The sequence below is a fragment of the Ranitomeya variabilis genome, chromosome 1 (assembly GCF_051348905.1).
Source record: "Ranitomeya variabilis isolate aRanVar5 chromosome 1, aRanVar5.hap1, whole genome shotgun sequence".
Classification (NCBI taxonomy): domain Eukaryota; kingdom Metazoa; phylum Chordata; class Amphibia; order Anura; family Dendrobatidae; genus Ranitomeya; species Ranitomeya variabilis.
In genome coordinates, this window is record NC_135232.1 from 275,661,270 (window position 1) to 275,673,884 (window position 12,615).

General features: G+C 44.3%; 1 protein-coding gene across 1 annotated transcript in view; it reads left to right on the forward strand.

The window, feature by feature from the left end:
• The window catches only part of GCN1 (GCN1 activator of EIF2AK4), a 115,676-nt gene that overhangs the window by 83,209 nt on the left and 19,852 nt on the right, over positions 1–12,615 (forward strand). Inside the window, exons 41-49 of the mRNA XM_077294739.1 lie at positions 3,667–3,863; positions 3,949–4,091; positions 4,182–4,299; positions 4,394–4,609; positions 4,691–4,855; positions 5,038–5,199; positions 5,569–5,661; positions 5,757–5,900; positions 12,328–12,597. Of these exons, the coding sequence (XP_077150854.1) occupies positions 3,667–3,863; positions 3,949–4,091; positions 4,182–4,299; positions 4,394–4,609; positions 4,691–4,855; positions 5,038–5,199; positions 5,569–5,661; positions 5,757–5,900; positions 12,328–12,597 (1,508 nt within the window). The remainder of the gene's footprint in view (positions 1–3,666; positions 3,864–3,948; positions 4,092–4,181; positions 4,300–4,393; positions 4,610–4,690; positions 4,856–5,037; positions 5,200–5,568; positions 5,662–5,756; positions 5,901–12,327; positions 12,598–12,615) is intronic.

Here is a 12,615-nt window from a genome sequence, read left to right on the forward strand (position 1 = left end):
CTTGGCAAACTAGTAACAAAGCACTTGCGCTCATCACTAGCTGTAGCATATCATGATGTACGCCATGTATAGTGTATTGTAAAATCAATTTTCTGTTAGTGAATCATTGAAATCACTGGAATGTTGGTGGCGCTTACAGTTTGTTAGTGAATAAGGTATTAGATTATATAGTACTAGCTATTGAACCAGTTCTACGCCCGGGTGGCGAGCATTTATATTGGTATATGGTCTCCATCCTGGTATGTGCTGCTTCCATCCTGCGCCCTAATCTTGTCTTGTGCTTCTACTATCTTGTGCCCCATCCTGTCATATGCTGCTCCAATCAGGCGCCCCCTTCCTGTTATGTGCAGCCCCCATCCTTCACCCTCATCCTGTTTTGTGCGCCTCCAACTTGTCATGTGCTACTCTCTTCCTGTGCCCTCATCCTGTCATGTGCTCCCATCCTGTGCCCTCATCCTGTCATGTGCACCCATCCTGCTCCCCAATCCTGTCATGTTCTCCCATCCTGCGCCCCAATCCTGTCATGTGGTGCTCCTATCCTGCGCCCCCATCCTGTCATGTGGTGCTCCTATCATGCTCCCCCATGCTGTCATGTGCTGCTCCCATCCTGCGCCTCCATTCTGGTATGTGCTGCCCCCATCCTGGTATGTGCTACTCCAATTCTGCGCCCCCATCCTGTCATGTGCTGCTCTAATCCTGCGTCCCCATCCTGTCATGTGGTGCTCTCATCCTGCGTCCCCATCCTGTCTTGTGCTGCTCTCATCCTGCGTCCCCATCCTGTCATGTGGTGCTCTCATCCTGCGTCCCCATCCTGTCATGTGGTGCTCACATCCTGTCTTGTGCTGCTCCCACCCTGCACCCCCATCTTGTCATGTGCTGGTCCCATCCTGCACCCCCATCTTGTCATGTGCTGGTCCCATCCTGCACCCCCATCCTGTCATGTGCTGCTCCCCCATTCTGTAATGTGCTGCCCCCATCCTGCGCCCCTATTCAGTCATGTGCTGCTCCCATCCTGCGCCCCCATTCTGTAATGTGCTGCTTCCATCCTGTGCCCCCATTCTGTCATGTGCTGCACCCATTCTGCGCCCCCATTCTGTTATGTGCTGCTCCCATCCTGCGCCCCCATTCGGTCATGTGCACTAAAAAGTCACTGGCTTGCTTCGCTGACGTATTTTCTATATATATTCAGTAGAAAGTGGCTGGATTGCTCCTCTGACATATTTTATATATAGATTCAGTATATAAAAATGGCTCCGGTAAGCGCAGACTGCGCAGGCGCTGATTCCGGCGCCACAACCCTCCTGGGCTACAATCCTCATCCCCAGATGCGTAACTTACAAAATGGCGCCTGAAGTGCGCTATACGCATGCGCCATTTCCGACGGAGGATTAATGTTCCGGCATCTGGCCCGAAGAGATCCCGCGGCAATACCGGAGAGGTACCGCATATACTCTAGTATAAGCCTAGGGTGGGAAATGCAGCAGCTACTGGTAAATTTCAAAAATAAAAATAGATACCAATAAAAGTTAAATTGATTGAGACATCAGTAGATTAAATGTTTTTGAATATCCATATTGAATCGGGAGCCCCATTCAAAATACGCCCCATATAATGCTCCATAAAGTTCATGATGGGCCCCATAAGATGCTCCATAAAGTTCATGATGGGCCCCATAAGATGCTCCATACAAAATACGCCCCATATAATGCTCCGTATAGTTCATGATGGGCCCCATAAGATGCTCCATACAAAAATATGCCCCATATAATGCTCCGTATAGTTCATGATGGGCCCCATAAGATGCTCCATACAAAATACACTCCATATAATGCTCCGTATGGTTCGATGCGCCCCATAAGATGCTCCATACAAAATACGCCCCATATAATGCTCCGTAGAGTTCATGATGGGCCCCATAAGATGCTCCATACAAAAATATGCCCCATATAATGCTGCGCAAAGGTTAATAATGGCCCCATAAGATGCTCCATATTAAAATATGCCCCATATAGTGCTGCACAAAGGTTAATGATGGACCCATAAGATGCTCCATAGCATAATGTGCTCCATATGCTGCTCCATAAAGGTTGATGACCCTATAAGATGCTCCATAGCATAATATGCCCCATGTGCTGCTCCATAAAGGTTGATGGCCGCATAAGATGCTCCATAGCATAATATGCCCCACATGCTGCTCCATAAAGGTTGATGGCCCCATAAGATGCTCCATAGCATAATATCCCCCATATGTTGCTCCATAAAGGTTGATGGCCCTATAAGATGCTCCATAGCATAATATGCCCTATATGTTGCTCCATAAAGGTTGATGACCCTATAAGATGCTCCATAGCATAATGTGCCCCACATGCTGCTCCATAAAGGTTCATGGCCCCATAAGATGCTCCATAGCATAATATGCCCCATGTGCTGCTCCATAAAGGTTGATGGCCCCATAAGTTGCTCCATAGCATAATATCCTCCATATGCTGCACCATGAAGGTTGATGGCCCCATAAGATGCTCCATAGCATAATATGCCCCACATGCTGCTTCATAAAGGTTGATGGCCCCATAAGATGCTCCATAGCATAATATGTCCCACATGCTGCTCCATAAAGGTTGATGGCCCTATAAGATGCTCCATAGCATACTATGCCCCATGTGTTGCTCCATAAAGGTTGATGGCCCCATAAGATGCTCCATAGCGTAATATCCCCCATATGTTGCTCCATAAAGGTTAATGGCCCCATAAGATGCTCCATAGCATAATATGCCCCATATGTTGCTCCATAAAGGTTGATGGCCCTATAAGATGCTCCATAGCATAATATACCCCTTATGCTGCTGCTGCTGAGATAAAAAAAAAAAAAAAGACATACTCACCTCTCATCGCTGGGCTCTGAGTGCCGAGGGCCTGAGTAGGAGGGGACACTGGCGCGCTATGGGGGTCAGGTGCCAGTGTTGCCACTGGCTTGCGATATTCACCTGTCCCCGTTCGACCGCCGCGCTCCTCTGTGTCTTCTGGGTCCTCTGGCTGTGACTGTTCAGTCAGAGGGCGCGCACGAACCACGTCATTGTGCCCTCTGACCTGAACGTCACAGCCAGAGGACGCGGAAGATGCAGAGCTGCGGCAGAACGGGGACAGGTGAATATAGCATGGCTCACCCTCCTCCATCCTACTCAGCCCATCCTGGCACGTCTCTGCTTCTCAGTCGTCCCGGGCCGGCATCTCCTTCTGGTGCTGAACGGTCATATGGTACCGCTGATTAAAGTAATGAATATGCCCTCCACCCCTTAGGGAGTGGAGTCGCGTCCATATTCATTACTTTAATGAGCAGTACCACGTGACCGCTGAACACAGGAAGAGCTGTGGGCGCCGGAGAGATCGCGGTATGCGTTCAGTGCTTACGCATACCGCGACTCCTGGGCAGCGCGACGCGTCTCTCTCGTTGTGCCGGGTAGGCATGCCGTGATCTCCTGGGCTGGGTAACTCTGTGGGGTCCAGACTGCGCAGGCTTGTCGCGCTTGCGCAGTCTATAAAGGCTTCGGACAGAGTGACGCTCCCAGCATTATATTATAGATGTGATCATTATGTGAATTAATTCTATGATTTAATTTCATGATGTAAGAAAATAACATCAATTTATGTTTGTTGTGTGTCGTTCAGGTCTCTCTGAAGTGATGGCAGGATTAGGTGTTGAGAAACTTGAAAAACTGATGCCAGAAATAGTATCAACAGCCAGCAAAGTAGATATTGCTCCCAACGTCCGTGATGGTTATATAATGATGTTCATTTACCTGCCAATTACTTTTGGAGACAAGTTCACGCCATATGTTGGGCCAATCATACCCTGTATTCTAAAGGTAGGATCCCTCCTATGTCGTAAATGAGATTGGGCATTTTTGGGGGGACAGTTCGCTTTTTCTAAGTTAAAAATTCTAATTGCAGGCTCTGGCCGATGAAAATGAGTTTGTGCGTGACACAGCCTTGCGTGCAGGTCAAAGAATAATCACCATGTACGCCGAGACGGCTATTGCTCTTCTCCTGCCACAGTTGGAGCAGGGCCTGTTTGATGACCTATGGAGAATTCGGTAAATTCAGTACAAATTCCTAACTGACCACAAGCGGGATGTATAATATGTTATCACGTAAAACCTCCTGTGTGTTCTTTTCACCATTAGATTCAGCTCTGTCCAGCTTCTTGGTGACCTTCTATTTCATATATCTGGAGTGACTGGTAAAATGACAACAGAAACGGCTTCTGAAGATGACAACTTTGGGACTGCTCAGTCCACAAGGGTAAATTTCAGTTGCCTTGACATATCTGATTTCCACACACGTTTCCTAAAAGATAAGTTCCAATATAACATTTTTCATTACTATCTCTTTTTAGGCCATAATTTCTGCCCTTGGAGCTGAAAGAAGAAACCGTGTTCTTGCAGGATTGTACATGGGCCGCTCAGACACCCAGCTAGTAGTTCGGCAGGCTTCTCTTCACGTTTGGAAGATAGTGGTTTCAAACACACCACGCACCCTTAGAGAAATACTACCTACTCTCTTCGCATTACTTCTAGGGTTTCTAGCCAGTACTTGTGCAGACAAGAGAACGGTGAGCTCCTTTGAAGGTCTGTGTCCTTAATGATAAAATATGTAATGTATGATGTGCTGACTAAGGATTTTGTTGCCTTAGATTGCTGCAAGAACTCTTGGAGACCTCGTCCGAAAACTTGGGGAAAAAATACTTCCAGAGATCATTCCAATTTTGGAAGATGGTCTTAGGTCTGATAAGAGTGACGAAAGGCAGGGTGTGTGTATAGGCTTGAGTGAGATTATGAAATCAACGAGCAGAGATGCGGTAAGTTTATCTTCTGTGCTTTCTTTGACTAGTAATGTTTCAAATTTCCTGTGGGATGGTAATAATGGCCACAATAAAAAAAAGTTACCAGCATCTATCCTTTTTTTTTATTTGCCTGGACACACTTTGCATTAAACTTGAAGTTCTTGTCCAGTTACTATTTATTCTTTTACTACTTACAGGTTCTTTTTTTCTCGGAGTCCCTTGTCCCGACTGTGAGAAAAGCATTATGTGATCCCCTTGAAGAAGTTCGAGAGGCTGCAGCCAAAACCTTTGAGCAGTTGCACTCTACCGTTGGTCACCAAGCCCTGGAGGACATTTTGCCATATTTACTAGAGCAATTGGTAAGCAAAATTCAAATGTTACTGACCTTTAAGGGGTCGTCCAGCCTAAACTGAAAAGTCTGCAGTCACTCTGTGTGACTGTAGACTTTTGATTCCCCCCCATCACTTGCACTATGAGGATTCGTCGGTTTCTGAGCTTGGAACAGCAGTGATGTATGCGATATGCATACTCCTGGGCAGAAGCCATCTATTGGGTGCAGCCTCGCTCGACAGAGTGATTGCAGACTTTTTATTTTAGACCAGACAACCCCTTTAAAGTCAGTCCAGCTGTTTAAAATCCAAGGCTATTATAGCTTTACGTTCTTTAGGAAAATACTGTGATATAAACAATTTTTTGGATATTCATAACATATTTTTTTTCCTATTTAGAATAATGAAGAAATGTCCGAGTCGGCTTTGGACGGCCTCAAGCAGGTCATGGCAGTGAAGAGTCGTGTTGTACTCCCATACCTTGTTCCTAAGGTGTGTTGCGTTTGGCATAAGCTACAGATAACAGGCTTATGTTACCTTGTTAGCTTCAATGACTCTTTATTTATATTTTTTTCATCTTTTCATAGCTAACAAGTCCCCCAGTGAACACTCGTGTGTTGGCGTTCCTTTCATCAGTGGCGGGTGATGCCTTGACTAGACATCTGAATGTTATCCTTCCTGCTGTCATGTCGGCACTAAAAGCACATTTAGGAACGGAGAATGAGCAAGTGGTCAGTAGTCTTGCTGATTTATCAGTGGCTGTTGGCTCTACATTCATTTCATGCTTTCCTTTGCCCCTTGGCATGTAGATCTGAATTACTTGTAGAGTGCTTTCAATAATGATGAAAAACACTTTATTGACGTATAGATTTTTTTTTTAAAGATTTGTAGGGTTAGTGTTATATTAACCCCTTCCCGACATTTGACGTACTATCCCGTCGAGGTGGGGTGGGCCCGTATGACCGCCGACGGGATAGTACGTCATCATCGATCAGCGGCGCTCACGGGGGGAGCGCGGCCGATCGCGGCCGGGTGTCAGCTGCATATCGCAGCTGACATCCGGCACTATGTGCCAGGAGCGGTCACGGACCGCCCCCGGCACATTAACCCCCGGCACACCGCGATCAAACATGATCGCAGTGTACCGGCGGTATAGGGAAGCATCGCGCAGGGAGGGGGCTCCCTGCGGGCTTCCCTGAGACCCCCGGAGCAACGCGATGTGATCGCGTTGCTCTGAGGGTCTCCTACCTCCCTCCTCGCCGCAGGTCCCGGATCCAATATGGCCGCGGCATCCGGGTCCTGCAGGGAGGGAGGTGGCTTACCGAGTGTCTGCTCAGAGCAGACACTTGGTAAGCCTGCAGCCCTGCACAGCAGATCGTCGATCTGGCAGAGTGCTGTGCACACTGCCAGATCAATGATCTGTGATGTCCCCCCCTGGGACAAAGTAAAAAAGTAAAAAAAAAAATTTTCCACATGTGTAAAAAAAAATAAAAAAAAAATTCCTAAATAAATAATAATAAAAAAAATATATTATTCCCATAAATACATTTCTTTATCTAAATAAAAAAAACAAAACAATAAAAGTACACATATTTAGTATCGCCGCGTCCGTAACGACCCAACCTATAAAACTGCCCCACTAGTTAACCCCTTCAGTAAACACCGTAAGAAAAAAAAAAAAAAAACGAGGCAAAAAACAACGCTTTATTACCATACCGCCGAACAAAAAGTGGAATAACACACGATCAAAAAGACTGATATAAATATCCATGGTACCGCTGAAAACGTCATCTTGTCCCGCAAAAAAAAAGCCGCCATACAGCATCATCAGCAAAAAAATAAAAAAGTTATAGTCCTGAGAATAAAGCGATACCAAAATAATTATTTTTTCTATATTTTAGTTTTTATCGTATAAAAGCGCCAAAACATAAAAAAATGATATAAATGAGATATCGCTGTAATCGTACTGACCCGACGAATAAAACTGCTTTATCAATTTTACCAAACGCGGAACGGTATAAACGCCTCTCCCAAAAGAAATTCATGAATAGCAGGTTTTTGGTCATTCTGCCTCACAAAAATCGGAATAAAAAGCGATCAAAAACGGTCACGTGTCCGAAAATGTTACCAATAAAAACGTCAACTCGTCCCGCAAAAAACAAGACCTCACATGACTCTGTGGAGCAAAATGTGGAAAAATTATAGGTCTCAAAATGTGGAGACGCAAAAACTTTTTTGCTATAAAAAGCGTCGCTGGTTTCACACTTGCGTTTTTGTCTGCAGCGTTTTTTGCACAAAAAACCGCATGCGTTTTTTCCCTATATTTGACATTGAAAACGCATGCGGTTTTTTTGTACGCGTTTGGTCGCGTTTTCAAACGCATGCGGTTTTTTTCTGCATGCGTTCATTTTCAGAAATACAACCTGCAGTATTTTCTTGCGTTTTTAAGCACATGCGTTTGTTTGCGTTAAAAACGCATGCATTTTTATCGAAAAAAAACAGAAAACACACTGAAAAGCCACCCACCACCATCAAGGTGATAAAGGGATCCAAACCCTAACCCTAACTCTACCCCTAACCTCACCCCTAACCGTTTAATGAACATTTTCTGACAGTCATAGTGCCACGTATTTCAGTGCCACGTATTTCAGTGCCACGTATTTCAGTGCCACGTATTTCTGTGCCACGTATTTCTGTGCCACGTATTTCAGTGCCACGTGTTTCAGTGCCACGTATTTCAGTGCCACGTATCACGTATTTCAGTGCCACATATTTTAGTACCACGTATTTCAGTGCCACGTATTTCAGTGCCACGTATTTCAGTGCCACGTATTTCAGTGCCACGTATTTCAGTGCCACGTATTTCAGTGCCACGTGTTTCAGTGCCACGTGTTTCAGTGCCACGTATTTAAGTGCCACGTATCACATATTTCAGTGCCACGTATTTCAGTGCCACGTATTTCAGTGCCACGTATTTCAGTGCCACGTATTTCAGTGCCACGTATTTCAGTGCCACGTATTTCAGTGCCACGTATCACATATTTCAGTGCCACGTATTTAAGTGCCACGTATTTCAGTGCCACATATTTCAGTGCCACGTATCACGTATTTCAGTGCCACGTGTTTCAGTGCCACGTATTTCAGTGCCACGTATTTCAGTGCCACATATTTCAGTGCCACGTATTTCAGTGCCACGTATTTCAGTGCCACGTATTTTAGTGACACGTATTTTAGTGACACGTATTTCAGTCACGTTTAGGGTTAGGGTGAGGGGTAGGGTTAGGGTTAGGGCTAGGGTTGGAGGTAAAGTTAGGGTTAGGGTTTGGATTACATTTACGTTTGGATTAGGGTTGGGATTAGAATTATGGGTGTGTCAGGGCTAGGGGTGTGGTTAGGGTTACCGTTGGGATTAGGGTTAGGGGTGTGTTTGGGTTAGGGTTTCAGGTAGAATTGGGGAGTTTCCACTGTCCAGGCACATCAGGGGCTCTCCAAGCGCGACATGGCGTCCAATCTCAATTCCAGCCAATTCTGCGTTGAAAAAGTAAAACAGTGCTCCTTCCCTTCCGAGCTCTCCCGTGCGCCCAAAAAGGGGTTTACCCCAACATATGTGTTATCAGCGTACTCGGGACAAATTGAACAACAACTTCTGGGGTCCAAGTTCTCTTGTTATCCTTAGGAAAATAAAAATTTGGGGGGCTAAAAATCATTTTTGTGGGAAAAAAAAGATGTTTTATTTTCACGGCTCTGCGTTATAAACTGTAGTGAAACACTTGGGGGTTCAAAGTTCTCACAACACATCTAGATAAGTTCCTTGGGAGGTCTAGTTTCCAATATGGGGTCACTTGTGGGGGGTTTGTACTGTTTGGGTACATCAGGGGCTCTGCAAATGCAACGTGACGCCTGCAGACCAATCCATTTAAGGCTGCATTCCAAATGGCGCTCCTTCCCTTCCGAGCTCTGTCATGCACCCAAACAGTGGTTCCCCCCCACATATGGGGTATCAGCGTACTCAGGACAAATTGGACAACAACTTTTGGGGTCTAATTTATCCTGTTACCCTTGTAAAAATACAAAACTGGGGGCTAAAAAATCATTTTTGTGAAAAAAAAAAAGAATTTTTATTTTCACGGCTTTGCGCTATAAACTTTAGTGAAACACTTGGGGGTTCAAAGTTCTCAAAACACATCTAGATAAGTTCCTTGGGAGGTCTAGTTTCCAATATGGGGTCACTTGTGGGGGGTTTGTACTGTTTGGGTACATCAGGGGCTCTGCAAATGCAACGTGACGGCTGCTGACCAATCCATTTAAGTCTGCATTCCAAATGGCGCTCCTTCCCTTCCGAGCTCTGTCATGCGCCCAAACAGTGGTTCCCCCCCACATATGGGGTATCAGCGTACTCAGGACAAATTGGAAAACAAATTTTGGGGTCCAATTTATTCTGTTACCCTTGTAAAAATACAAAGCTGGGTGCTAAAAAAATCATTTTTGAGAAAAAAAATAAAAATTATTTTCACGGCTCTGCGTTATAATCTGTAGTGAAACACTTGGGGGTTCAAAGCTCTCAAAACACATCTAGATAAGATCCTTAGGGGGTCTACTTTCCAAAATGGTGTCACTTGTAGGGAGTTTCAATGTTTAGGCACATCAGGGGCTCTCCAAACGCAACATGGCGTCCCATCTCAATTCCAGTCAATTTTGCATTGAAAAGTCAAATGGCGCTCCTTCCCTTCCAAGCTCTGCCATGCGCCCAAACAATGGTTTACACCCACATATGGGGTATCATCGTACTCAGGACAAATTGCACAACATTTTTTGGGGTCCAATTTCTTCTCTTACCCTTGGGAAAATAAAAAATTGGGGGCGAAAAGATCATTTTTGTGAAAAAATATGATTTTTTATTTTTACGGCTCTGCATTATAAACTTCTGTGAAGCACTTGGTGGGTCAAAGTGCTCACCACACATCTAGATAAGTTCCTTAGGGGGTCTACTTTCCAAAATGGTGTCACTTGTAGGGAGTTTCAATGTTTAGGCACATCAGGGGCTCTCCAAACGCAACATGGCGTCCCATCTCAATTCCAGTCAATTTTGCATTGAAAAGTCAAATGGCGCTCCTTCCCTTCCAAGCTCTGCCATGCGCCCAAACAATGGTTTACACCCACATATGGGGTATCATCGTACTCAGGACAAATTGGCCAACATTTTTTGGGGTCCAATTTCTTCTCTTACCCTTGGGAAAATAAAAAATTGGGGGCGAAAAGATCATTTTTGTGAAAAAATATGATTTTTTATTTTTACGGCTCTGCATTATAAACTTCTGTGAAGCACTTGGTGGGTCAAAGTGCTCACCACACATCTAGATAAGTTCCTTAGGGGGTCTACTTTCCAAAATGGTGTCACTTGTAGGGAGTTTCAATGTTTAGGCACATCAGGGGCTCTCCAAACGCAACATGGCGTCCCATCTCAATTCCAGTCAATTTTGCATTGAAAAGTCAAATGGCGCTCCTTCCCTTCCAAGCTCTGCCATGCGCCCAAACAATGGTTTACACCCACATATGGGGTATCATCGTACTCAGGACAAATTGCACAACATTTTTTGGGGTCCAATTTCTTCTCTTACCCTTGGGAAAATAAAAAATTGGGGGCGAAAAGATCATTTTTGTGAAACAATATGATTTTTTATTTTTACGGCTCTGCATTATAAACTTCTGTGAAGCACTTGGTGGGTCAAAGTGCTCACCACACATCAAGATAAGTTCCTTAGGGGGTCTACTTTCCAAAATGGTGTCACTTGTAGGGGGTTTCAGTGTTTAGGCACATCAGGGGCTCTCCAAACGCAACATGGCGTCCCATCTCAATTCCAGTCAATTTTGCATTGAAAAGTCAAATGGCGCTCCTTTCCTTCCGAGCTCTGCCATACGCCCAAACAGTGGTTTACCCCCACATATGGGGTATCAGCGTACTCAGGACAAATTGTACAACAACTTTGGGGGTCCATTTTCTCCTGTTACCCTTGGTAAAATAAAACAAATTGGAGCTGAAATAAATTTTGTGTGAAAAAAAGTTAAATGTTCATTTTTATTTAAACATTCCAAAAATTCCTGTGAAACACCTGAAGGGTTAATAAACTTCTTGAATGTGGTTTTGAGCACCTTGAGGGGTGCAGTTTTTAGAATGGTGTCACACTTGGGTATTTTCTATCATATAGACCCCTCAAAATGACTTCAAATGAGATGTGGTCCCTAAAAAAAAATGGTGTTGTAAAAATGAGAAATTGCTGGTCAACTTTTAACCCTTATAACTCCGTCACAAAAAAAAATTTTGGTTCCAAAATTGTACTGATGTAAAGTAGACATGTGGGAAATGTTACTTATTAAGTATTTTGCGTGACATATGTCTGTGATTTAAGGGCATAAAAATTCAAAGTTGGAAAATTGCAAAATTTTCAAAATTTTCGCCAAATTTCCATTTTTTTCACAAATAAACGCAAGTTATATCGAATAAATTTTACCACTAACATGAAGTACAATATGTCACGAGAAAACAATGTCAGAATCGCCAAGATCCGTCAAAGCGTTCCAGAGTTATAGCCTCATAAAGGGACAGTGGTCAGAATTGTAAAAATTGGCCCGGTCATTAACGTGCAAACCACCCTTGGGGGTGAAGGGGTTAAATGGATAAAACTAACTTCACATTAAAAATATTCTGTGTTCTCTAGTACTGTGGGATTTTTAATTAGATTGTTTACTGCTCATTGCCTAGGTTACTAGTGGTGGCTGGTTTCCTCTGCAAGGAGGGGGAGCTGCACTTACAAGCTCTATTGGAAAGCGCTTGTAAGTGCTGCTCTGAAGATTGCTCCACTGTTCTCCGACGATGCTGCAGGGGCCAAGCTGCTACCCTTTTCAGCATTGCAGGGCACACAGTTAAGGCCAGTGGTGCAACGCTGGTCTGAACTGTCAGTAAGGAGCGCACTACTCCCTGGCAAGTAGGAAGCTGGGGAGGAGAGCGCTCCTGAATGCAAATGATGAGATATCCTCTTTAAAATGTTTATTGTGTAAATGGCCATGTGATTAGGAAAATGGCCAAAAAATCAGTTTTCTACTAAAAACAAGATATTTTCTTGAATTGGTAATAATTTTTAATCTTAAATCATCTTATAGGAACTGGCAAACTGTCAAGCGGTTATCTTATCTGTTGAGGATGATGTTGGTCAGAGGATCGTAATTGAAGATTTACTGGAAGCCACTCGCAGTTCTGATGTTGGAATGCGCCAAGCAGCGGTTATTATTCTGCATATCTACTGTGCAAAGACCAAAGCCGACTACTCGACTCATCTCAGGAGCTTGATTTCCGGACTTATTCGGTTGTTTAATGACCCCAATAGTGTGGTTCTGAATGAAAGCTGGGACGCTCTAAATGCTATAACTAAGGTGAGTATAAAAGCCGCA